This window comes from Myodes glareolus, chromosome 17, assembly GCF_982192425.1.
Source record: "Myodes glareolus chromosome 17, mMyoGla1.1, whole genome shotgun sequence".
Lineage (NCBI taxonomy): Eukaryota > Metazoa > Chordata > Mammalia > Rodentia > Cricetidae > Myodes > Myodes glareolus.
Window position 1 is genome coordinate 28,046,695 of NC_142042.1, and position 24,570 is coordinate 28,071,264.

A 24,570-nucleotide genomic window follows, 5' to 3' on the forward strand; every position below is an offset into this window, starting at 1 on the left:
AATGGTGTGTTCACAGCCACACTTGGTTTAGAGCACACAGCTCGGACCAGATTTCTACAGCAGTGTTGTGTTGGCAGTGCCCCTGGTGATGTCTGTTAACAGGGAGCATTCTGTTAAGGTGGCATCTGCCACACGGACTCTGTGAAGTCACTGTTTTCCCTGTTGAAGTTGGTGAGTACTTTAGAGAGATTTTTTTTTGAGGTGGGCAAATGTACTGATTTTTGGCTTTTGCTTCTGTGCGTGCACACATGCTGATGCATGGGCCTGTGTCCAGGCAGAGGTCAGAAGAGTGCTTTGGATTTCTTGGAGCTGGAAATGCAGGCATGCACTGGCTTGCTGTGTTGGTGCTGAGATCTGAGCTCTGGCCCTCATGGTTCAGCAAGTACTCTAGCGGCTGAGCCAACGCTCCAGGCCTGAATACCGTGTTCTTTATTCAGCTGTTACCCGTTGCTTTAGTGTTCAGTAATATTTTCAAACTCTCGGGGTTCTATAGGGATGAGTTGGACTTATTTTTATGAAGACCCTTGACAGCATCTTGTTCTGGATTGGCTGGTGGTGGTACCCTCAGATGAACTCTGATGTCTGTCTTCCTCCCTTTAAGTCTAACACTGTTTGGACATGGGGAGGTAGAAAGAAAAAGAGAAGAACATCATTGATTCTCACTAGTGCACCTTTCATGTGTCTGTGACTAGGTGAATCCTTCTGGCCCTGGATGGGTGCTGGTATAAAACCTGCGATTACTAATAAAGAATGGCCACTTTTCCTCACCCAGTAGCTGGTGGACATGGGGTCTGCCTTTCACTTTTCTGCAAGTTTTGTGTAAGATGTGTGGAAGCAAAGCCTCCATTTATACAGTTAACTCAAAATTGAGCAATGCTAGGAAATATCTTAGTCTTTGTTGACCCCACAGGATAACTTGGGCCTTTTCTTCAGGCTTCGGTGTTGTTACATTTTCTCAGCTTCAGAGATTCTGTGCTGTTTTTATTTCTTTTGGAACCAGGATCTCCCTGTGTAGTGCAGGCGAATGTTCATTTGGCCTCCTCCTCCTCCTCCCTTTGCTTCTTCGGATTGTAACTCTTTCTTTTTTCCTCCTTTGGTTTTTTACAAAGCTTCTTCAAAAGCTGGGACGAAACCAGTATAGACTTAGGGGGAGTTCTTCTCAAGAACTCCACTCACAGGCATTCCCCCACCTGGCTTCATAACGAGACTGAGGAATCTAGAGCTACCTAAGGCTTATAGGGGCGTAGAAAATCCATCAAAATTGTTCAGTTATCTAACATTAGCTTTCACATTGAAATGGACGAGATAGAACTCCCCTAATCTGAAGTATGAAGTACTGCAAAAGCAACCCAGGAGAACGACTCTGCTTTCCTCGTGATAACTCATAGGTAATCCTGGATGCACGAGACATATGTAAGATTACATTTTGACCCCATGTTTAAGGAACACCTGAAATATAAATGATTCTATGTTTAGATTTGCTTTCAAAGACACCTCATCTTTTATATATAAATATTTAAAACATAAATATATAAAAATATAGAAAATATTTTTTAAACTGAAACCTTTCTGGTCCCATGTATTTTAGATGAGAACTGTCAGGTCTGTATCTTTGTTCTCCTCCCCAGATGCTTAGGGTAGAGCGACAGCACTATAACCACAGGGCAGCTGGAAAAGGCAGTGGTTCGGGATTTTAAGCGTTGCCTTACCTGAAAAGGAAGTGCTTTTCTACTGGCATAGGGGAAGGATTGCTCGGGTAGAGAAAGGAAATCGACCGAGAGTACCCTGGCTTTGAACACAAGGGGAAAAGGAGGTGTATTGACTGGTGGGCATTTGGTAGAACTACAGTGTAAGGCCAGAGGGGGATAGGATGGTACAGAAGTCTTGAGGCATGAATGTATGAGCCAAGTATAAGCCGTAGTTTGAAGGGTTGCAGTGTGAAGGGTATTCAGATGCTTTTCCTCTAGGGTTGTAGGAAATTCATGGAGATGTGGAGATGTCTTTAAGTGTGTTGAGAATGTCAGCATACAGGTTTCATATGTGTTTGCATGTGTGCATGTTCAGTACAGTGCTGACTGGTGGTGGCAGAGATAGACTGAATGCACTAGAGTGGGTTAACTGATCCTTCTGTCATCTGTGCTAACTGTTCCTGACTCTCGGTGCTCACAACTGGCACTGCTTCAATCCTGTGACAGGACTTGGACTTCTGAAAGTAAATGAGCAAACAACTGTCTCTATAAAAGTAATAATTGAGCCGGGCTGTGGTGGTGCACTTCTTTAAACCTGTGAGTCTCTAACCCCATAGGGATCACATATCAGATAGACTGCATATCATATATTTACATTTGATTTATAGCAGTAGAAAAATTATTGTTAGGAAGTAACAACAAAAATAATTTTATGGTCGGAGTCACCAAAGCATGAGAAACAGTATTAAAGGGTATTTATTATTAGTAGTAGTATTAGTATTAGTATTATTAAATATGAAAAGTGCATTTGGGAGGTTGAGAACCACTGGTATAGACCCACTAGCTTAGATTCACCCTCTGTCTCCTGAGTACTGGGAGGCCTGCAACACCATGTCCAGCAAGAATTATTATTTCTTAGTAGTTAACAGTTAAACCATTTTTGGTCATAGAATATACCATAGATCGTTGTTGGTGTTTGCTTTGAGACAGGGTTTCACTATAAGCCTTGGCTGGCCTGGAACTCACTACATAGACCAGGTTGACATTGAACTCATAGAGATCTGCCTGCCTACTTTTACCTTAACCGAAGTATTTTATAGCAGTTTTATTGGCATATAACTCGTACCATAAAATTAAATTACTTAAATTTACTGTTCAGCAAGTTTTACTATTTTCTTACTTTGTTACCCATCACTGTTCCAGAACATTCTTATCACCCCAGAATAGAAACTAGCAGTCACTTTGCATTCTGCCTTTCTCAAACACATAGCTCAGGCAACTGCTGTGTTTTTTTGTGGCTGACTTCTTTCTCTGAATATAGTATACATGGTGTCACCTGTGCCAGCACTTCATTCCTTTTTGTTGCTCCATAACTATTCCATTCTGTGCATCACTTTTTATTCCCTAAGTTCTGAGTTGGTGGACATTTGGGTTTTTTCCATCTTTTGACTGTAACTAGCCTTGTTTCTGTGAACATTTGCCAGCAAGTGTTTATTTTTTGAAGGTTTATTTTCATTTATCTTAAGATATTTCTTGGCCATATAGTAACTATATTTTTAGAAATTGCTATATTGTTTTTTTTTAAAAGTGGCTACACTGTTGTACAATTCCATGAAGTTTCCAACTTTTCTGTATCCTTACCAAAAAAAAAAATGTTATTAATGGGTCTTCTTGGTATTTAACTGCCTCGGTGGTGTGAAGGTGGAACCACAGTGTATTATGTCTTGGTTCCCATTGCTTTCATAGCTGGTGACACGAGTGTTGTCTCATGTGCTCTCTGCCTTTGATTAGCCAGCATCAGAGAGTGTGGTGTGGTGGACACTGAGGCAGTGGTGCACGTGCTTTCCCCTGCTGCTGACAGCTATGTGGCTGTACTAAAGTGGGCTGAGCTAAACAGGGCTGTTACCCCAGAGAACCCTGTACTCATTAAGCTGTGGCTCCCCCTTTTACTCTCCCCTCAGCCCACAATGACTAGTCTACCCCAACTCTGTAGATTTGCCTATTCTCGGGGTCCACTGAATAGGACTGTATCATGTATGTGCTCTTTTTGGTCTGGCCTTTCTCCTTGAGCATGTTTTTAAGATTTGTTCATAGTGTGGCAGTTGTGAGGACCTAATTCCTTCTGACTGAACTGTAGTCGATTAGGCTAGATACAGTACATTTGATTGCGCCATCATCTGTTGGTAATTATTTGAGTTGCTGTGTTTTTGTTTGTTTGCTTGTTTGTTGCTTGTTTTGAGATAGGGTCTTGTTATGTAACCTAGGCTGCTTCCACACTTGATGATCTTTCTGCCTCAGCTTTCTGAGTGCGAGAATTACAGGCATGTACTACCACACCTGCCTTTAGCATATATATATTTTAGTTTTATGTTTTGGTGACAGGATCTCATTAGGTATCCCAGGCTTAAGCTCAATATTGAGCCTCCTAAGTCCAGGATTGTAGTAGTGTGCCACTGTACCCGCCCAATACTGAGAGTCTTTTGATCCCGTACATCAGTCAGCATTTTGCTTGAGTTCTGTATGTGGACAAACAGGAAGAACTATTCCTTTCCATTCCTCATTAAGAGACATGGCATGTGTATACGTAGCTTTCTATTTAATCACCTTAAGATGGGCGCTGTTAGCAAATACAGCTATTCTTCCAACAAATCAGGCTTGGCGGCAAGTACCTTTACCTACTGAGCCATCTAGCTAGCCGTGTGTTTGCTGGAGGTGCTAACTGACCCAACATTATCCAGCAGGTAAATGACATACTTGCAGTTTTCTGTTTTGAAATCATACTCTTTGCTGTGAATAAACCAACCCTATACAGATACCTTTTGATTATATCCTTAGTTTGTATTATTTGTATTGTTAATTCTTAAGATTATCTGAAGGGATTCAGTGAAGGATAGCTAGCATCCCCGTTCTTTTTACATCACAGTTAAAAATCAACTAAAACGTAGTTTAAACTCTGTCAGCCTGGGTGTCCAACAACAGAAGAGGAGGTAAATAAAAAGTGATTTTTATATACAATGGAGGCTTTTGTTTTCAGCCATAAAGAGTGTTTATTTGTAGGTAAAGTGAGTGTAACTGAGATAATCGTATCAAGTGATTACTCTAGGACTTAAAGCAGTCCTAGAAAGACCACGTTTGTTTGTTTCCTCTCATCTCTGACTCCTCCATAGATGTATAACTCATGCACATATAAATGACACAAAAGTGAAAATAAAATTGTCTTAACAAAGGGAGCTACTGGACAGGATGTGCTCAATATATGATACATACTGTATAAGGAGTTAAAATAAGAACTTTATTTTCAAAAAGGAAAGAAACAAAAAGCTAAAATCCTGGTTGTATCTGAGTTAAGAGCCTGGGATAATTTTTGTACCAGAGAGTTTTGTCACTTTGGTCTCAAGAGAGGGGCCATATCCATTTTCTCTACTATGTATCGGTGTATACGCTCTTGTTCTTGCCTGAGATTCTCAATGAAGTCTTTGTTGAGTGAATGAATGAAAGAACTGTATCTTACGTTCTATTTTCCCATGTGTCCTAGCACCACTCAGCCTTTCTTAATCTAACCGGTTTGAATGGTCACAAACAGTAAGTTCTCGTTGTCTGATATCTGTGTTTACTAGCATGACTTCCATAGATATTCCCTTATCCAATATGGTGGGTATTTTTTGATTTATATTCTGCACAAGGATAATGGAGGCACAAAGATACTTTCATGTTATGTGGAAAAAACTCAAGCCATAAAGTCTTCTTTTATTTATGTTTTTTAGCTTTTTATGTGTGTGAGTGTTTTGCCTGCATGTATATATATGTATCACATGTGTGCTCATAAAGGTCAGAAGAGAACATCAGATCCTCTGGAACTGGAGTTATAGCTAGTTAGGAGCTGCCATGTGGGTGCTGGGAATCGAACCGAGGTCCTCTGAGAGACGATCTCTTAACTGCTGAACCATTTCTTGAACCCTGGTCTTTTATGAACATATGTAACAACTCTGCTGTGCTGACAGTCATCTGAATTATCTTAAGCGTTGTAGTGCTAATAGAGTGTAGTTGATCCCTTGATTGATAGGTGTAATATTTCAGGTGTGGTTCTGTTAAAATATCTGCTAGTCCTAAATTTATATTTGATTATTTTTAGAATTTGTTTATTCTTAAAGGTAATGTATGTCTAACTGAATTTTATTCCACTCATCAGCCACAGATTCTCCCCACCATTATTTGTTACTCTTTTAAAATAATTTTTTATTACATTTATGTATTTGTCAGGGTGATCATGTGCCTGCCATGGCCAGTTTGTGGAGTTCAGGGAACAACTGTCCAGAGTTGGTTTTCTCATTCTTGGGCTCAAACTCGGGTGGTCATTTGTTCAGCCTATCATGGCAAGTGCTTTTACCTGCTGAGCCATGGGATAGCTCGCGCGCACGTGTGTGTGTGTGTGTGTGTGTGTTTTCGAACATCAGTCGTTTTTACAAGAGTTGGGAATTCTAGTTGAGCAGAACCATCCTTATTCACATGCCAACAGTAGCTATGAGGACTTAGCAGCCATTTGCTTTTCCCTCAGGTGTTGACAGCTCCTCGACCACAAGCAGCGCCTCACCCCTGCCCAGCAGCTACGATGCCCTGGAAGGAGGCAGCTACCCAGGTAACTGTGTGCAGTTTAAGCTGTTGGCCACCAGTCGCTCTAAAGGTGACTATGAGCAAGTATCAAAAACAGACTGCATTTTTCAGCTTTAAAACCATCCTGGGGGGCAGGGGGGCTGGAGAGATGGCTCAGATAGGTAGGTAGGTAGGTAGGTAGGTAGGTAGGTAGGTAGGTAGGTAGATAGGTAGGTAGGTAGGTAGGTAGATAAAAAACTTTAAAAAGCCATCCTGTGACAACCCCTGAAGAAATTTATTGTTTTATATTTCTCTTTTTTTCTTAAAAAAAAAAACTAATAGGGAACAGTATTCTAATTTCCTCTTCTTTTAAAAACTGGTTCCTTGTTGGGTGTTGGTGGCTCACGCCTTTAAATAAAGGACATCCAGTCACTAAATTTTCTTAGGCACTTAATGATGCCAGATGTTGTTCTGGAAGTCTAGACACCATTCACATTCTACTCACAATTTATCTATGCAAATAATGCTGATTTCTGGGTGATTGTAGGAAATGTGTAACTCCTCTCCTGGGCATTTTACATTAGCAGTCAGATAAAGGGCAATTTAGAAAAAAGAGTAATTTATGTAATTTATAATCGTAATTGTCTTCCTTTGTTTTCTGCTCCTGAGCTCCAGTTCTGCTGAGAGAATTAAAAAACAAAAATATGCACTACTGTGTTAACTGTGTGTGGTATTATTAGGAGTGCTAGCTGAAGAATTTATTGTTGAAATTATCCATAGGACAAAGCAATACATAAAGTAAGATTGACAGAATATTGATAGATGTTACAGTTGGATGATTTGTCTATGTGTTTTGCATTTGTCATGTAAAACATTTTGGAAAGGGGCTGGAGAGATGGCTCAGAGGTTAAGAGCATTGCCTGCTCTTCCAAAGGTCCTGAGTTCAATTCCCAGAAAGCACATGGTGGCTCACACCATCTGTAATGGGGTCTGGTGCCCTCTTCTGGCCTGCAGGCATACACACAGACAGAATATTATATACATAATAAATAAATAAATAAATAAATAAATATAAAAAAGTTTTGTTTTTTTTTTTTAAAAAATCATTTGGAAAGAAAACAGTGCCAAAGGTTATTGCTTACCATCCTGATTTGGGGTTGTGAACACTTCATTTTTTTCTTTGCTAGATATGCATTCTTCTTCAGCAAGCAGCCCTGTTCCTGATCGTGGCCCAGAACCTAACTCCACTCTCGCTCAGGCTCTCTCTGCAACTCCTACTCCCACTGCTTCTCACCCCACAAAGGTAGCAAAGCCTTTTGGCTATGGCTACCCCACTCTTCAGCCTGCTTATCAGAATGCAGCACCACCACCAACCGCTGGCGGACATCCCAGTGGCCCGACATACTCTGGATATCCTCAGGTGTGTTTCCAGTCATGTTTGATAAATTGATAAAAATTGTAAAATACCAGTTGGAGCATATCTTTGATGACCAGAGCTTTACAAAGGTAGAGCCTAGATGGAAAAAAATACTAGCTATAACTTGAGTTTTCTTTATTGTATCTTTAGGTTTGTTGCAGTTTTGTACAAGTATTTGTTATAATCAGGAAATTAAATGGTAATTTAAAATTTATTTCTGTATATCTGCCACGTTTGGATAACCATAGAGGGTATCGGGCCCCTTGGCACTGGTGTTACAGGTGGTTGTAAGCTCTCCAACATGGATACTGGAAAGTGAACTTGGGTCCTTTTGAAGAGCCAGTGCTCTTAATTAGTGAGCTACTTATACAGTCCCTAATATTAACTTTTTTAAAATTTTATATCACTAAGGTACTATTTACCTCAGAATGTAACTTAATATTTATTTTAGACTCTGTTCTTTTCTTGAAGACTCTGATATGAACAGAAGTGCTTTCTAGTTGGTGATCTCAGTAGCTGTGTTAGTTATTTTTCTCTTGTTGTGATAAAATGCTGTGACCCAAAATGTCTTATGGAAGAATTTATTTTGGCTTATGTCCCCAGGGGGGGAGTCATAGTGAGGAATACATGTCATGAGGTGGCCAGAGCAGGAAACTGATCTTATTTCATGACGTGGGACGCGGGAAACTGAAGGAACAAAGTGGGAGTGGGTGGCGTGATATATTTTCATACAGCTCTCAGTAACATACTTCTACAGTGAGTCTTCATGGCCTAAAAGTTCCATAAATCCCCCAAATGATGCCACCAACTGGGAACCATTGTTTCAAATTCGTGAGTCTCTAGTGGAATTTTTCATTCAGACCAGCAGTGAAGTAGCGCTCAGGATCATCTGATGGCTTTCTTGGCTGTCTCTTAGAACCTTTCAGTTTAGCTGTCTTTAGAATGGTAAATAGTTCTCATTTTTATTTATTGAGAAGAAAATAGAACATAGGGCAATGAGCAAAATGGCAAAAGCATTTCCTTTTGTGCTTAGCTTAGAAAGAAAACATGGGGGCTGGAGAGATGACTCAGTCATAAAACACTTGCCAGGCAAGGACTGGAATTTGAATCCCAGAATCCGTGTACGTGCTGAGTGGACATGGCTGTCCATTGCCCTGACATCCCCAGAGCAAGCTGGCTAGTGAGACTAGACACATCCATGAGCTCTGGATCTGACTGAAATCCTTGCCTCGGTGAATACGGTAGAAGAGAGATCGAGCATAATCCCATCACCAGCCTCAGGCCTGCACATGCATGCACACGTGCGTCTACACTCGTACACAGATGAAGTTGAAAAAGAAAACAGAAAATTGTTTGTGTCTGGCGTTTAATCTTAAAATTAAGGTGCAGAGGAAAGGGGGAAGAAAACTAGAAGGAGCTTTGAGGAAATCTGGTTGATTTGGTACTGACCTCCTCTCCCCCATTTTGTTACCTATTCCCTATAGGTACACTGATCCACACAAATTTGTTTTTCAATCTTAACTAGCTTGTGTGTTGAATGAATTCCTATGTGGAGTTAATATGTGACTTATTTCTATACTAATTCTGAGATTGTCTTGATTCTTGGAAGTAGCGGGCAAGAAGTAAATGACCCCTTTTCCTGGTTTTGTAACTCACGCCGATACCACGCTGTTAACCATGGCTGCTGGCCTCTCGTGTTGTCGCAGATGCTGCTCTATTACATGGCAAAGTTTTCAAGTCTGATCTCAGTGCCACTGCTGAAAACGTGATTATTCCTAGTGTAAGGAGAATAAGACTTTGTTAGTGTTGACTTTGTTTTTTAGATAGTCTTCTGCAGATCAGGCTGACATCAAACTCATGTGTAAGCAAGGATAACCTTGAACTCTTGATCCTCCATTGTTCACCTCCTGAGTTGCTGGGATTATAGGCGTGTGCTACCATGCTTCACTTAATGAACTTCAAAAAGTTAATATGTCTCGTGCCTCTGCTAATCATTACCCCCCCCCCCAAATAATAGTAGCCACGATCTTGACTTCTAATACCATGGATTACTTTTACAACTCTTCAAGCTCTATTTAAGAGGGTCATACTCCACATGCATTATTGTTTTGCTTCTTATGTGCTGTAGTGTGTTAACTGTCCCCCACTGTGACTATACTAGTTTGCTCTATTGTTGGGCATTAGGCTAAACTACTTTTGAAGCTGTCATGAATTATGAATGGTTTGCTTGTGAACATTTCTGTTCATATGTTTTAAGCAGGTGTTCAGATCCAGGAGTGGAATTGCTAAGTCCTGGGGTATTCATACTGTCATTGTTAGCTTCAGGGAGATTTTAATAATTAGTTTCTTGAAGTAGGAAGGCTGGGTGTAGCCCTTCCTGGGGCTGGAATCCTGAACTACATAAAGAAGAGAAAGTGAACCAAGCACACGCATTTGTCTATCTCTGCTTCTTGATTGTGGATGCAGCTCCCTTGTGTGCCCAGTGCTGTGACTTCCCTGCATGACAGACTGTAACCTCAAACTGTGAGCCGCAAAACCCACTTCTCCCTTAAGTCTCTTTGGCCAGGACATTTTATCTCAACTACAGGAAAAGCAACTGAGACATACACGTTCAACTTTAGCAATCAGTGTTGTCCAGTTGTTCAGAGTGGGTGATCTGGCTTAATTGCATTGGCAATAGTGAGACCTACATTTTTAAACTCTTGTAAGATTAGCATTATTAAGATGATTTGAAGTGCCAGTAATACTACAAGTATAAAGTGGAGTAGAACTCTGGATACATGTACATTCTAAGGCACTGGCTCACCCTGAAACGTGATAAGTAATAGAACTTGAAAATGCTTCTACATTTATCATCTCTGTCCAGTGCAAACTATATTTTTTAATGTTGAACAGCTTGACAGTATGAATAAAATTGGTTTTGCTATAAATGCTTACTTATGCTTTAAATTGACTGTTAAGATATGATGTAAATTCTCTTGCCATCTTGAGTTTTCTTCGCATTAAAATCTAGCATTCAGAAACTTGTCTTCATATTTGTTGTATAATTTTCCTTTTGCTTTGACTTTCTCTCTCAGCATTATCCGGGCGTGAACCAGCTGTCCTCTGGTCTAGGAGGACTAAGTCTACAGAGTTCTCCACAGCCAGAAAGCCTCAGACCTGTGAACCTCACCCAGGAGAAGAATATCTTACCTGCGACTCCTGTTTGGGCTCCTGTACCTAACCTGAGTGCAGAGCTCAGCAAGTTAAACTGTAGCCCAGAGTAGGTGCTCTTTCCTTCAGTGTTTTACAGTCAGACAACTTTGAAAACAATGCATAACTCCAGACTCCAGAAATAGGCAATGTGGTGTCAGTCCTGTGATTTTGTTCATGTGGGCTTTTCTGTTTTTATTTGGATAGAAGTAGATGTAAGCTTTCCTCAGTTTGACTGTGTGTGGGAGTATGTGGGGTCTGTGTGTGGGATCTGGGAGTGTGTGGGATCTGTGTGTGGGATCTGTGAGTGTGTGGGGTCTGTGTGGGATCTGGGAGTGTGTGGGGTCTGGGTGGGGTCTGGGTGGGATCTGGGTGTGGGATCTGGGGGTGTGTGGGGTCTGGGTGGGGTCTGGGTGTGGGATCTGGGGGTGTGTGGGGTCTGGGTGTGGGATCTGGGAGTGTGTGGGGTCTGTGTGGGATCTGGGGGTGGGATCTGGGGGTATGTAGCACACTGTGTGCTGGGGTTGTGGCGGCACGTGCCAGAGGGAGACATCAGGTGTCCTGCTCTGTCACTGTGCTGTATTCCTTTGAGACAGTCACTCACTGAACCTAGAGCCAGGCTAGCAATTAGCATGCCCCGCAGTCCTCCTGTCTCTACTCCCCACAGCGGGCACATGTGGCCTCTCCTTCTCTTTCACATGGCTACTGAAGATTTGAACTCAGTTCCTTAAGCTTGCAGAGCAAGCACTCTTGTTGCTGAGCCATCTGCCCAGAACCCCTGACTCTTTAAGTAAGGCCGTCTTTGAAAATTTCTTTCTTCAGACTTTTCTTGCAAAGGCAGTGCTAAGATGGTTTTCATAAAAGCACCAAGGAGTATAGGCTGACAGCTGCTGCCTGTCTCTTTGCCAAGCTGTTCTTGGGTTGATTATGGCCTTGCATTAGTGAATAACCACACATTTTCTAGGAGTTAAATGTGGTGTGTGCATGTGTGTGAGAGCTTGGCTGGCTGTAGTCGTGTGTGTCTGGGGTCCGAACTCTTGGGATGCTGAGTTAGGATGATTTCTGCTTAAAGTTCTGGACTCTAAGGGACTCTTGTAGTTAGGGGAATTGTGTATATGCTTTCTGTTTGGTTATGGTTTTTGAAAGTAGCACTCTTCAAAAGTAAAAAGAATAATTAGTACTGGCTTTATAGATTAGGACAGTCCCAGGTCCTTTAATGTGTGCAGAGGTGGACGTGGCTCTAAGGCACTGAGACATTCTCTTCTAAGCGTCAGTGTTGTCATCAGTTAGGAATTCAGATGGAGCAGTCTTTCTCTAAAATGCTTTCAGCTTTTGGAATGTTTTCATCGACTTCTTTGGTCAGACATTTTGATTGACAAGTCTGAAATGCTCCAGCATCTGAAACCTCCTGAGCATCCTGTCTTTACTCGAAACATTTTGGATGGAGCTTTTCAGTCTCATATTTTCAGAGTGGAGACGCTGGAGCCTGTGGTACTAGGACCTACACAGAGGGCCCATCCTTGAGTCAGTAAACATTTTCTGAATGCCTTCCAAATATGAGTAAGGTAGTCCACAACACAAGTTTCCTAAGCGCTATGGCATCATAGACTTACGTTCTATTCAGAAAGCTGTGTGTGCATCGTCAGATTCGTGAGAGAGTGAGCACTGCCCTCCTGGGAAACACTCTGCGATTCTGTACTGCAGTCACCAAGCTGCGGGAGCAGTCCTCCCTGTCACACTGCCGGGCACAGCGGGAATGTACCCTAGAGTTCAGGTAGATGCCGTCCCTCGTGTGTAGGCTTAGGCTTGAGGCGAAGCCATGCCTGGAAGAGCCTTGTAAAGAGTGAGCTCAGGGTGAAAGCTCAAGAAAGCAGGGACACGGCATTCAGGACAGCACATTTGCTATAGCTGCTGCCTTTGCTGTACAGTGCTCGTGTAGTTTATTTAGAATGTGTTGTGCTTCTCAACTGTGGAAATGTGGGCTCCGCGATTTAGGGCTTTTGACATGTGTTACATTCATGCCTGCTTGAGTGATCTTCCTCCTGCTCATAGCTGTGGTAACCTGCCCGAGTGCGTCTCAGCCCTTCCAGGTGCAGATGCCCGGTAGCTAACATACTGCATGTTTGTGTCTTTTCAGTTCATTTCGATGTACCTTGACAAATATCCCACAGACACAGGCTTTACTGAATAAAGCTAAGCTTCCCTTAGGATTGTTGTTACATCCCTTCAGAGACCTGACGGTAAAGTACATTTTAAATACTTAGGTTCTGATACATGTCCAAGGTATCCAGACTTCTTTGTTTTCTGAGAATGTTTGTCTTCTTTTATTAGAGTTGGAAATAATCATTATGGGCTGGTGATTGATCCTCCATGTGGTGAAAGGATAGAGCCGACTCCCACAAGTTGTCCTCTGACCTTCACATTCAGGCTGTGGCAAGCACACCCCACACATTGTGGCCCATACAAAATAAATAAAATGTAATATATTTCCTTTAAAAATTACAGTTTCTGTAAGATTCAGGTCAGCAGGTCTTCTCGCACCTGCTCTGTGCTGGGCGCTGGTGTGCAGTGGCCACAGCCTCCATCTCCTCCCTGTGGGGCAGATGTGAACCACAGCTGTGTGCCACCTGGCTGACAAGTGATCAGCCAGTTCTGGGAGGCACTGGGGACAATGCAGTTAGCAGAGGCATCTGTAAGAAAGTCTGGGCCTCACTTTGTGCTTTAGTTGTAGCTGGAAGTTGCAGCCACCATAGACAATGTGTAAACTTTTAAGAGTCGTTTTTAAACAGTTATATCCAGATAAAGAGGGAAGTTATCTGATTGACATTAAATAACCTTGTGACCATGGGGGAAGCCTAAGAGCGTCAGATCTGCTGAATGAAAGCAGTTGTATTACCGTGTGTTTGGGTTAATAGGCACCTGCTAGAGTCTTCACACCTTTTGACATTTTGTGTAGATAATGTTAGCAGTAGCTGGCAAAATACCTGGTTGGCCAAGAAAATAAAATTAAAATTTTAAAGTTCAGAAAAAACTTTAGACAGAGACATTTATACCTAAGCTACCCCCCCTCTCTCTCTCTCTCTCTCTCTCTCTCTCTCTCTCTCTCTCTCTCTCTCTCTCTAATGGGATGCTTACTTGCCTGCTAGGATGGATGGAAAATATCAGTGGCTAGAAAATAAAGTAATTATAATGCATAACCAGTCCTGTGAGTTTATTCATTCAGTAAATACATTGTAATTTAAACACTATTGCAACCTTTATCATTAAACCAAAACAGTTCAGTTCTTCTATGCATAGCTGAAATTTTTTTTTTCTTTTTGTTTTTTGTTTTTTCAAGACAGGGTCTCACTATTTAGTTCTGACTCTTCTGAAATTCACTATGTAAAACAAGCTGGCCTCGAACTCACAGAGCTCCACCTTACTCTTTTGTGTGTCACTGTGTCTAGCTGCTGAGAGTTTTTCTTTAAGTACAGATTCCATATAGGATATCTTCTAGAAGTTTGTATGCTAAGTATTAATAGTTATGTCCTCTGGGTTCTAGAATTATGAGTAAATTTCATTTTCTCATTTTCAGTTTATTTTTCATTTTTTCCCTCACAAGTGATGTGCAGCTATTATTACAATAAGATAGTAATGTAGACATTAAATACAAAAATTATGTGTTGATTTTTTAAAAATTTCAAATGAAGTATATAAAATAATAATGGATGAATTCAGGGACATAGAATAGTATGTCATATATATATAAAATATATATATATTAATGTGTTCTATATTTTCTGAATTGACTAACTATAAAGTTCTTTTCCAAACTAAGCGTAGAGATGTGTTTTCTGTGTCACTGACTTCTGTTCTCGTCTACTGGGGGACGGCTGTCAGCCATGCAGCAGCCTCCCCGCCTGCTGCCAGGGGCAGACACTCAGCAGACAGCAGTGCCCTCTTCCGTCCTGTGTGCTGTCCCTTGCTGCTAGTTCTTGAGGCTAGCTGACAGGTCCCAACATTGTTTTCTTGGCTAACAGGCTCTTTGGTCAGCTCCTGACTGTTTTTTTATCAGTATGGCTTGCCTTGTGGAAAGTGATAGTTGCTCAGCTTGCTGAGTGTGCATGTCACTAGGTTTACTAGCACACACATTTTCTTGTACATGGAACAGGCGTGTTTGTGTCCTGGTTTTCACTGGGGTCTTTGTGCTGCTCCAACGTCTTTACTTTCTTTCCAGCAATTACCAGTGATAACGTCAAACACCATTGTGAGGTGCCGATCGTGTCGGACGTACATCAACCCCTTCGTGTCCTTCATTGATCAGCGCAGGTGGAAATGCAACCTGTGCTATAGAGTTAATGACGGTGAGTGTCCATGTCGTTGTATGGCGCCTCTCTCTGTAGTTCGTCTTCACATTGTTTCAGAGCAGCTTTCACACAGGCTAGGGAGCCTTCAGTCTGTTCTCTGCAGAGATGCTTGACAATAAAGAGAGAGATGGGGCAAAGGAAAACGAAATGAAATAAAAAGTCACTTTAAAGTCACTAAAAGCCATTCGGGTTTACATGTACCAGCAGCTGTACATTTGGTTCAGTGAATTCAGGCTGACCTTTATAGACACACACAGGCATGCGTCTTCTTGTCCTTTGTACTTAGTTTTGAGATCTTCTACTGAAGCTGCTTCCCACCTGTGCTTGTCTGTTTTTTTCTTATGTCATGTGATGTAATAAATAGGACATGAGTCTAAGGAAAAAGGTTGCCCATGTCCTGTTTTTCTCGGAAAATAATTTTTTTAATGGGCTTAAAGGTTTAAAGGGTTCCCTTTTTCAGTAACCATCCTAAGTATTGGTGATGAAGGTGTGTAGTTCCTGGTGAGCTGTTGCTAAATGCTCTTTGCTTCTGGCCTCTCATCTAGTCCCCGAAGAGTTTCTGTACAACCCCCTCACTCGGTCTTATGGAGAGCCTCACAAACGGCCAGAAGTTCAGAATTCAACTGTGGAGTTCATCGCTTCCTCGGACTACATGGTAACTCTTCAGTGTCCAAACTGGTTTTGGGACACAATTAAATGAGTCAGTTCTTTTAAGTACATCTAAATTTTGAAGTCTATATTTTTAAAATATTATTATGAAAGTTTGTATGTAACAGATAGAATTGTGTGAGCATTATCGACATCTTCAGTGGCTCTAGTACAGAGCAAGGTGAATGAATGACTTGTTCAGTTTTCCTTTTTCAAGTTCAGTCTTTCAAGTTCTGTTCTTTATATTGATTCGAAATCTTTTCTACTTATAAAAATGGGTTTTTGGTTACATAACACTCTTTTGTTTTCTCATTTTTATTAAAAATAGTACTAAGTTTTTCCCCTCTGCTGTTTTTACTTTTGATTGCTGGCAAGTGCTGCAGCAAGTCAGGTGAGACAGGCGGGAGCCTCCGATGTGCTGCGGATTGTGCTGGCTCTTTGTTTTTGTGATTTTGATGATTGGCTTAGCCAAAGTTGACTAACCTGCAGTTTTCAGAGTCTCCACCTCACCACTGTGTAATTCTCACCTTTAGAATGTGTTGTGTTCTTCTTAGCTCCGGAGTCCTTAGGCATCTTAAGCTACGTGGCAGCGCAAATGAGCTTTAACTTTCTCGTGTGATTTCATGACCTTTGGTTGACACATTTTAAGAAACCCTTTATGGACTGAGAGTGCTACTCAGTGTTAGAACTCTTGCCTCAGATTTGTGAGATACTGGGCTCAGTCTCCCAGCCCTAGAGACTGAACATAAAGGAAGGAAAAAGAGATGCCATATGCCATTTTCATTCCTTTCTGTAACTCAGTTTCAATCAATCAGCCTTCCTGTACTATAACTTGAGCTTGAAATATTATTAGCGTAAGTATATTATCCATCTATACACCCATTTCTCATCCTCTTGCCCCTTCCTGTTCTGGAATGTATTAAATCCTAATCCAGGGGTTGAGGAGATAGCTCAGGGGGTCAGAGTGCTCACTGCACAAACGTGGAGACCTGAGTTCAGAGTCCAGTACTCATCTAAAAAGCTGGGCATAACCGTGCAAGCTCTTCGTGATGAGGGGAAGGAGTTAGAGAGAGGAAAATCATTGGGGCTTATTGACCAGGTTCAGTCTCAGATATTGTCTCCATCGCTAAAGCAAAGAGCAAAACAAATCTTCTGCCCTACACACCCGCGCGCGCGCGCACACACACACACACACACACACACACACACACCATTCACACCGTTTTTAAACATAAAATCTTCTCATCTGGGACACCACATCGTTTTACTCTTGTGTGTGTCACCATGCCTCTCTAACAGATGAGGACTTCAGTGAATGTCTGTACCCTGCACCATCATAGGCCTCTTCTGGACACTTCCCTTATGCTCTGGGATCCAGCCAGTATCGAATGATGTAGTAGCTGATACTAATGGCAATTCTCAGACTTTAATTTTAATTTTTAGTTAAGTATCTATGTGTGTGTTGGTTAGGGTGGTGGGTGACAGCATTTGAGGCCAGAAAAAGTAGTTGGATCCCCTACAGCTGGAATTACAGACATCTGTGAGCCACTTGACATGGCCCTGGGAACTGAACTGGGGTCCTTTACAAGACCAGTACACATCTCTTTAACCTCAAAATTTTATATTTTAAAGAGTAATAAATATTTTATTTTTAAAATTAAAAATAGGGGCTAGAGATGTAGATCAGTGGGAGTGTCTATCTAGGATGTGCAAGGCTTACTCCTCAGCAAAACAAAAAGTAAAAATTCATTTAAAAACTAAAATCCTTGGGGTTGAAGAGACGGGTCAGTGTTTAAGAACACTGGCTGTTCTTGCAACCAGGGTTTGGTTCTAGCACACACATGGCAGCTCACAGCTGTCTGTAGCTACAGTTCCAGGGGATCCGTGCTCTCTCTGGGCCTCTGAGAGTACTGCATGCAGGTGCTGTGCTTAGATGCAGGCCAAATACTCAAGCACATAAAGTAAAAATAAATAGATTTTAAAACTGAGAAAAAAAAACCTAAAAACTATATAAATGTTTTTGGGAATAAGGAAAGTATATATAAATATTTAGACAGGTTAGCATTCACTAATAAGCTAGCAGCTATTCCTTTAGAAGATGTGTTAGTCAGCATTCTTTCCATAAAACACTCAGCATACTTAGCCATTACAGCTGCCTTTCAGTCTAATCTCTAGTGAGCTTTACAAGAAAAATAAACTGAAGAAGGGCATGTCATTTTCATTCACTAGAACTGCAGTTCTGTTCGCATGTGTGCGTGCGTGCGTGCGTGTGTGTGTGTGTGTGGTAAGAGAATCAGTGAGTACATCTAGTAATCATAGTGATAGGAGAAGGGAAGTGTGTCCACTAACTAAATGTTGTCTTTGTTTCTTGCAGCTTCGTCCTCCGCAGCCCGCAGTCTACTTGTTTGTTTTAGATGTGTCTCATAACGCAGTGGAGGCTGGGTATTTGTCAGTTTTATGCCAGTCATTGTTAGAAAACTTAGACAAGTAAGAATATTTTTATTCATATGTGGGTATATAAGTGTGTGGGTACATTTGAATTGCTCTTGAACAATTTATGGATTTGTTTTATTTTGTTTTTTTCCTAAGTTGTTAGATTTGGCGATGTTTGCCTAATTTTATATAATATAAGGATTCTACTCCTTGTTATGATTTAATAACATAAATATCTTAATTCATAAAGTAATAAATGCTTTAATATTTTGAAAGAACTCTCCCTCTGACTAGCTGGCCATGGCCTGTGCATAAGGACTCTAGAAGACACTATGAGTAGCATGGCTAAATCTGAGGGTCCTAGGCTAAGTGACATCAGAGCAGGCACTGAGAAATACATGCCAAATGGTCTCACGCGTGTCTAGACTCCTAACAGCTGCCCAGTGACTGATGGCGCTAGCGGCTGGGGTGGAAGGGACAGACGTTCAGACTGCAGTCATTCGAAGAACTCTCGTTGGTGTAGTGGCTGTGACTGAAAATCTTGAGTATTCTCACTGCATGTTGACTTTTATACTAATTGGCTAAATTTTGTTATCCCACAGTATGAATGCATCTCAAGACATTTGGGCCCTGTAGATGCATTTTTTTTGTCAATTTAATAAAGCTAATGAATTGAAAAATAAGAATTTATAGAAATCTGGCTATAATTTGTGAGTGGGTAGGATGTTTCTTCACAAGCTGGTTTGATTGGCACTAGTGAGAGTATGATCTGAGGAAGGGAAGGCAGGAACCAAGTTTGTGCTGACACCTTTAGGAAGTCGGAGAAGGAGCCGTGCGTGCTGTGGGAACTGGAGCGGAAAATAAGGTGGCCTCTAGGTAGTCTCTGAACACCCCCGCGTGTCTCCAGCAGTCATGAAGGAGTTTTTGTACTAGCTTGGAAAAGGATCCTTCATAGTTTCTGCAAAATTCTGTATATAGAATGTATGTGTGCTGGAGGTGGTGCCCTGGAACTCTCATTAGGCCAGCACTCTATCACTAAGCCACGCCCCCATGCTGGTTTAGCTTTCAGCTCCAAGTTCCCCTGGAGGTACTGCAATAGCAGATGTTTTCTTGGAGTGATTGGAGCAAGTTCCCCTTCCATCTCCTGCTCCATCAACCCATTAGTCTCCAAAAATTATGAGGAAATGACCCCAGTTAGTTCAGCAAGGCTAAGTGACTATTTGCAAATTAGAGTGTACAAACCAAAAGGATAAACTGAGAATGGAAAATAGTTATTTTTATTTGATTGCAACAGAAAATAGACATATTGGGAAAGTAAAAACAAAAGTAGAGGGGGACCAGGATAACAGCACTGTGGTAGTACATTTTCTGAACGGGTTCTGGAAGCACTCTTGAGAAAGGAATTTGCTACAAAAACATTTTAGCAGAGAGTAGTGTATTTTCTTAGCAGGGTAGGTCAGTAGGTGTTGTACGAGGCTGCTTGTTTGTTCCCAGCTATGCAGCCCCAAAATAACTACACAGAATGTATTAATTAAATCACTGCTTGGCCTATTAGCTCTAGCTTCTTATTGGCTAGCTCTTACATCTTAACCCATTTCTATTAATCTGTGTATCACCATGTGACTGCTGCTTATCGGCAAGGTTCTGGCACATCTGTTCCTGGTGGAGGCTACATGGCATCTTCCTGACTCCACCTTCTTTCTCCCAGCATTCAGTTTAGTCTCCTTCCTCCTTCCCCTCCCCCTTACCTCTGTTCTGCCCTGCTATACGTCCAAAGCAGTTTCTTTATTAATCAATGATAATCACAGCATACAGAGGGGGGAATCCCACATCAAGAAAGCACCACTCTAATTGCTGACTCCTCAAACTTTCTGAATTTAGCTCTTAAAGGAGTACATATTAATCTGTGGAATCATAAATCTTGCCTGGTATTGGCACCTGAATACGCATTTTTCTCCCTGAAATGTGTTTGACTGCCCTTGAAACTGGAGGTGATGGATTAGTCATCCTTAAAAATAAAATAAAATAAAATAAAAAGTTGTATTTTGATGCACATTCTACTTTCATATCTTTTAAGGATTTGCTTTCTTTTATGATGTATACCACATTGTGCCTGGAGTCAAGGGAGACAGGAAGAGGGTACCCGCCCCAGGAACTGGAGTTGACCATGTTATAAGCCATGATTAATTTGGGGAACCCAACCTGGGTTCTCCCCAAGTACAGCAAGTGCTCTTAACCACTGAGCCATCTCTCTAGCCCTTGGAATCTTTGGTACTCAAAAATATTGTAAAGGCATGCTAAAGCAATAAATCTCATAACCAAAGTAAGCACAGCTGGGCGAACTTTAAGGCGTGCTTCTGTAACACGTGTTGCTGAGGGCTGTAATGAGTTTTTCTCTGTCTCGCCAGCCAGTTTGCAAAGAATGACATGGAGACTTTTATTAATTATGAAAGCTTGGCCTACAGCTTAGCCTTGTCCTCAGCTCATCTAATTAAATTACCCCATTTATTTTCATCTATGTTCTGTCATATGGCTTGCTACCTTATCTCTCCATGCTGCCCACGCTACTCCCTCCACATCACCACACCTAGATTTCTCCTTCTCTTCTTTTCTCTCTCCAGAAACCCCACCTGTACCTCCTGCCTAGCTATTCACCATTCATCTTTTTATTACACCAGTAACAGCAATACACTTTCACACAGCGTACAAATACCCACCACAGAGGGAGATTCTTGGTACAGCCTTCATTCTTGGTACCATGGCATCATTTTGAAAATTGAGTTCTAACAAAAAACTTCCTAGGAATTGATAATAATCTTTTCAATGTTCATAACTGGATTGTTTGTTTAAAATTCACACATTAAAGTCTTAACAACTTCATTAATTTTTTTCCTGAAAAGTACTTGTCATTTTGCTCATAGAGCATTCAAACGGTACTGATACTGAGACAAAAAAATATGATCACATTTTTACTTAAGAATATGAGAGTGAGACATGGTGTCTCACTCACTCCAGTAATCCCACATTCTAGAACCTGAGGCAGGAGAGCACAAGTTTGATGCCAGCCCTAGCTACAGTAAGATTCCAGGTCTCAAAAACAACCAAAAAGTATGCCTTAGAGCAGCTGAAGGCTAATGTTTCACCTTGTGAGTCTGAATTCATGTGAGTGCTCCTACCTGAAAGCAAGATGCTGCACCCTCATCTGTTCCCTGTGTACTGGTTCAGATACCTTTTCTGACTCCTGTAAAAAGTTATGTGTTGTATCCTTAGGCTTAGCCTATTTCATTATTTTGTAAACAGTATGACTGAGCACTTTGAATTTCAAGTTGCCATTTTTGTCACTAGGCTTCCTGGAGACTCACGAACAAGAATAGGATTCATGACTTTTGACAGCACTATTCATTTCTACAACTTACAAGAAGGATTATCACAGCCTCAGATGTTGATTGTGTCTGATATAGATGGTAAGCATCAGGGTAATCTGTGCAGCTGTGGCTTTGGAGTAGGGTCAACTAGACTCTAAGTTCCATCTTGTCATGTGCTGTTAGCATGACTTGGTGTACCTTGGCATTTGTTTAAAATAGCTGTTTTCTTTGAAGTGCTTGATTTTAAGTTTGTGTGTGTGTTGGATGTGTATATATGGAGTATATATGTTTATTAAGGCAGAATTATAATACACATAGCAAGTGTCCTTGTAGAACCAAAACATGCTACTTTATAATGTCCTCTTGACTGTGTCCTGATGAAGTGTTTTTTTCCCCTGTAGATGTTTTTCTGCCCACACCAGATAGTTTGCTTGTGAATCTGCATGAAAGTAAAGAGGTGAGAATAATTTGTTTTCTAAAAGTAACAAGACTCTTGTTACGTTAGCTGTTTCCCTTCTTAACGTTTGTTTAGTGGTCCATTGCTGTCAGACACTGTAGGGAGCATCTGCCAAGTCCTTCCTGCTCAGTCCCCAGAGATGGAGTTGCCTTGCTTTACTCTGGAATGTTTAGAGAAGAAAACTACCTTGCCTTCTCAGTAATTTAACCTTTAATCTTCCCTCAGCTTATAAAAGACTTGTTGAACGCATTACCAAATATGTTCCTCAATACCAGAGAAACACACAGTGCCCTCGGACCTGCGCTTCAGGCTGCCTTCAAGCTAATGTCTCCCACGGGTGGCCGAATATCTGTATTTCAGACACAGTTACCTTCATTGGGGGCGGGACTTCTGCAGTCCAGAGAGGATCCAAATCAGAGGTCGAGTACCAAGGTATTACATATTAATTTTTTGTATCTTAACCACTGGTGTTTTCTTCCTCCCAAGGGCTGAAATTATCCTTTTCCTCCTCTTTGCTTCATTATCAGTAATAAAACCAAAAAGAAATTAAGCCAGATTGCCATTATTTAGGGGATTGATGTATTCTTTTTATTGTTTAGTTAGCAGAACATAAAATTTGGCCTGAAGAGATGGTACAGTGGTAAGAGCACTGGCCGTGTGTGCCTGCTCACCAATTCAAACGCTGGATGTGGTGGCACGCATCTGTAGTCCCAGCAGTTCTGCGGCTTGGGGTGGCACGCGTGCACTCACACATAAACTAGATAAATGGATTTTTTAATGTTTAGAAATGCACCTTATCTTTTATTTACAGATGAACAAAGTAGTGTCTTGGCCAAAAGTTGAATGGCTATGTAATGATAAAGTTATGGCTTGGGTTTTAGTCCCCAGTGTCATTTCTGTTATATAAATGAAAAACTTCATCAAGCTGTTATAATTTAACATGCTTGTGAATATACTTTTAGACTGCAGAGGGAATGCCAATCACTGTCTAAAACTCAGTAGAGAAAGATGTAAGCCTTCAGTAGTCTCACTATCCAGGCATTAATGCCTAGTTAACATGCACAGACTAATGTAATTTGTCTTCACTCACATAGACTATGTTTTTGCTCTGGCCTTTTTCATTATGATTTCTGAGATCCCCGGAACTCTAAAGTATGTATGAGTGAGGAAATGGAAAGTAGTCAATTAACTGTCCAGTTGCTGGGGGGACTCATTAAGCCTTCCTTATCCTGTTAGCAACAGGATACCATATCCTGGAGCACTCACTCTGGAGCCAGCAGATGTGCCTCAGTGTTCTATCAGTGACAGATACATAATGAAAACCTTATGGGTGTGTATTATGAGCATTGACTCATTCATCTTATATAAAAATCTAAACCAGTATGCCATAGAGTGCTTTTTCCCCCACTAGGGGTAAAGGTGAGGGGTTCTCACTTGGTAGCCCAGGCTGGCTTTGAAGACTCAGTTCTACCTCAGCTTCCAAAGTGCTGGGGAAATCTGAGCCATGATGCCTTGTTAGAAACACTAGGCTTTATTACTGTTGGAAATCTGGACCCATACTCTGTTGGTTGGTTGGTAATGGAATAAAGTAAATATCTCCTTTCTTGTTATAAGAGACATTTTACTATGCGTATAACATTTTACTATGTGTATAATCTTACCTTGTGATCTGTTGGCTTAGGTGGTGCACCATCTTGGCCCTGCAACTGATTTTTATAAGAAACTTGCTTTAGATTGCTCAGGACAGCAAACTGCAGTGGATCTGTTCCTTCTAAGTTCACAGTATTCTGACCTTGCTTCTTTAGGTAAGAAGATGTCATTCTGTTACCTACTTAAAGATTTCTAACATATAATTAAAGCTGTACCCTTCAGTAAGCATCCTTAGTCCTGGGGGAGAAAGGCATGTGGATTACATAGGTAGTGTGTATGACATTTACCAGTGAATTTTACAGCCTGATACCAAAAAAAAATGCTTTGTAGCATGAATCCTTTTGCTCTTCTGCTAAACATTGAACTTCAGTACCTGTTGTGTTTGTGTTTCAGATTTCAGGTCTATCTGATTCCTGTCCATGTTAGACTTTCCCAGAATGGTTTTTTCACAACGTGGAATGTGCGTACTTGTTAGACAGTAGTTTATGGTGACTTGTCTAGCTAATACTTAATGTCTTTCTCTTTAAAGCGTGCATGTCCAAGTACTCTGCAGGGTGCATATTCTACTATCCATCTTTCCACTCTACTCACAATCCTTCACAAGCAGAGAAGTTACAAAAAGACCTCAAACGGTACCTCACTAGGAAAATTGGATTTGAAGCTGTTATGAGAATAAGATGTACTAAAGGTATGGACTTGTGAAAAGTGTGTGTTCCGTTACACTCCTATGCTAGGCTGTAAGTGCTCCCAGACCCATGGGGTTGCTGTTCATCACAGAGAACTT

General features: G+C 41.2%; 1 protein-coding gene across 4 annotated transcripts in view; it reads left to right on the forward strand.

The window, feature by feature from the left end:
* Positions 1 to 24,570, forward strand: part of Sec24b (SEC24 homolog B, COPII component) — a 71,102-nt gene that overhangs the window by 35,094 nt on the left and 11,438 nt on the right. For all 4 annotated transcript variants that reach the window (XM_087897574.1, XM_087897575.1, XM_087897576.1 and 1 more), the window contains 12 exons: positions 6,244 to 6,324; positions 7,466 to 7,698; positions 10,773 to 10,957; positions 13,025 to 13,127; positions 15,104 to 15,230; positions 15,779 to 15,888; positions 18,256 to 18,368; positions 21,660 to 21,778; positions 22,081 to 22,136; positions 22,362 to 22,568; positions 23,818 to 23,941; positions 24,316 to 24,474. In XM_087897574.1, the coding sequence (XP_087753700.1) occupies positions 6,244 to 6,324; positions 7,466 to 7,698; positions 10,773 to 10,957; positions 13,025 to 13,127; positions 15,104 to 15,230; positions 15,779 to 15,888; positions 18,256 to 18,368; positions 21,660 to 21,778; positions 22,081 to 22,136; positions 22,362 to 22,568; positions 23,818 to 23,941; positions 24,316 to 24,474 (1,617 nt within the window). The remainder of the gene's footprint in view (positions 1 to 6,243; positions 6,325 to 7,465; positions 7,699 to 10,772; positions 10,958 to 13,024; positions 13,128 to 15,103; positions 15,231 to 15,778; positions 15,889 to 18,255; positions 18,369 to 21,659; positions 21,779 to 22,080; positions 22,137 to 22,361; positions 22,569 to 23,817; positions 23,942 to 24,315; positions 24,475 to 24,570) is intronic.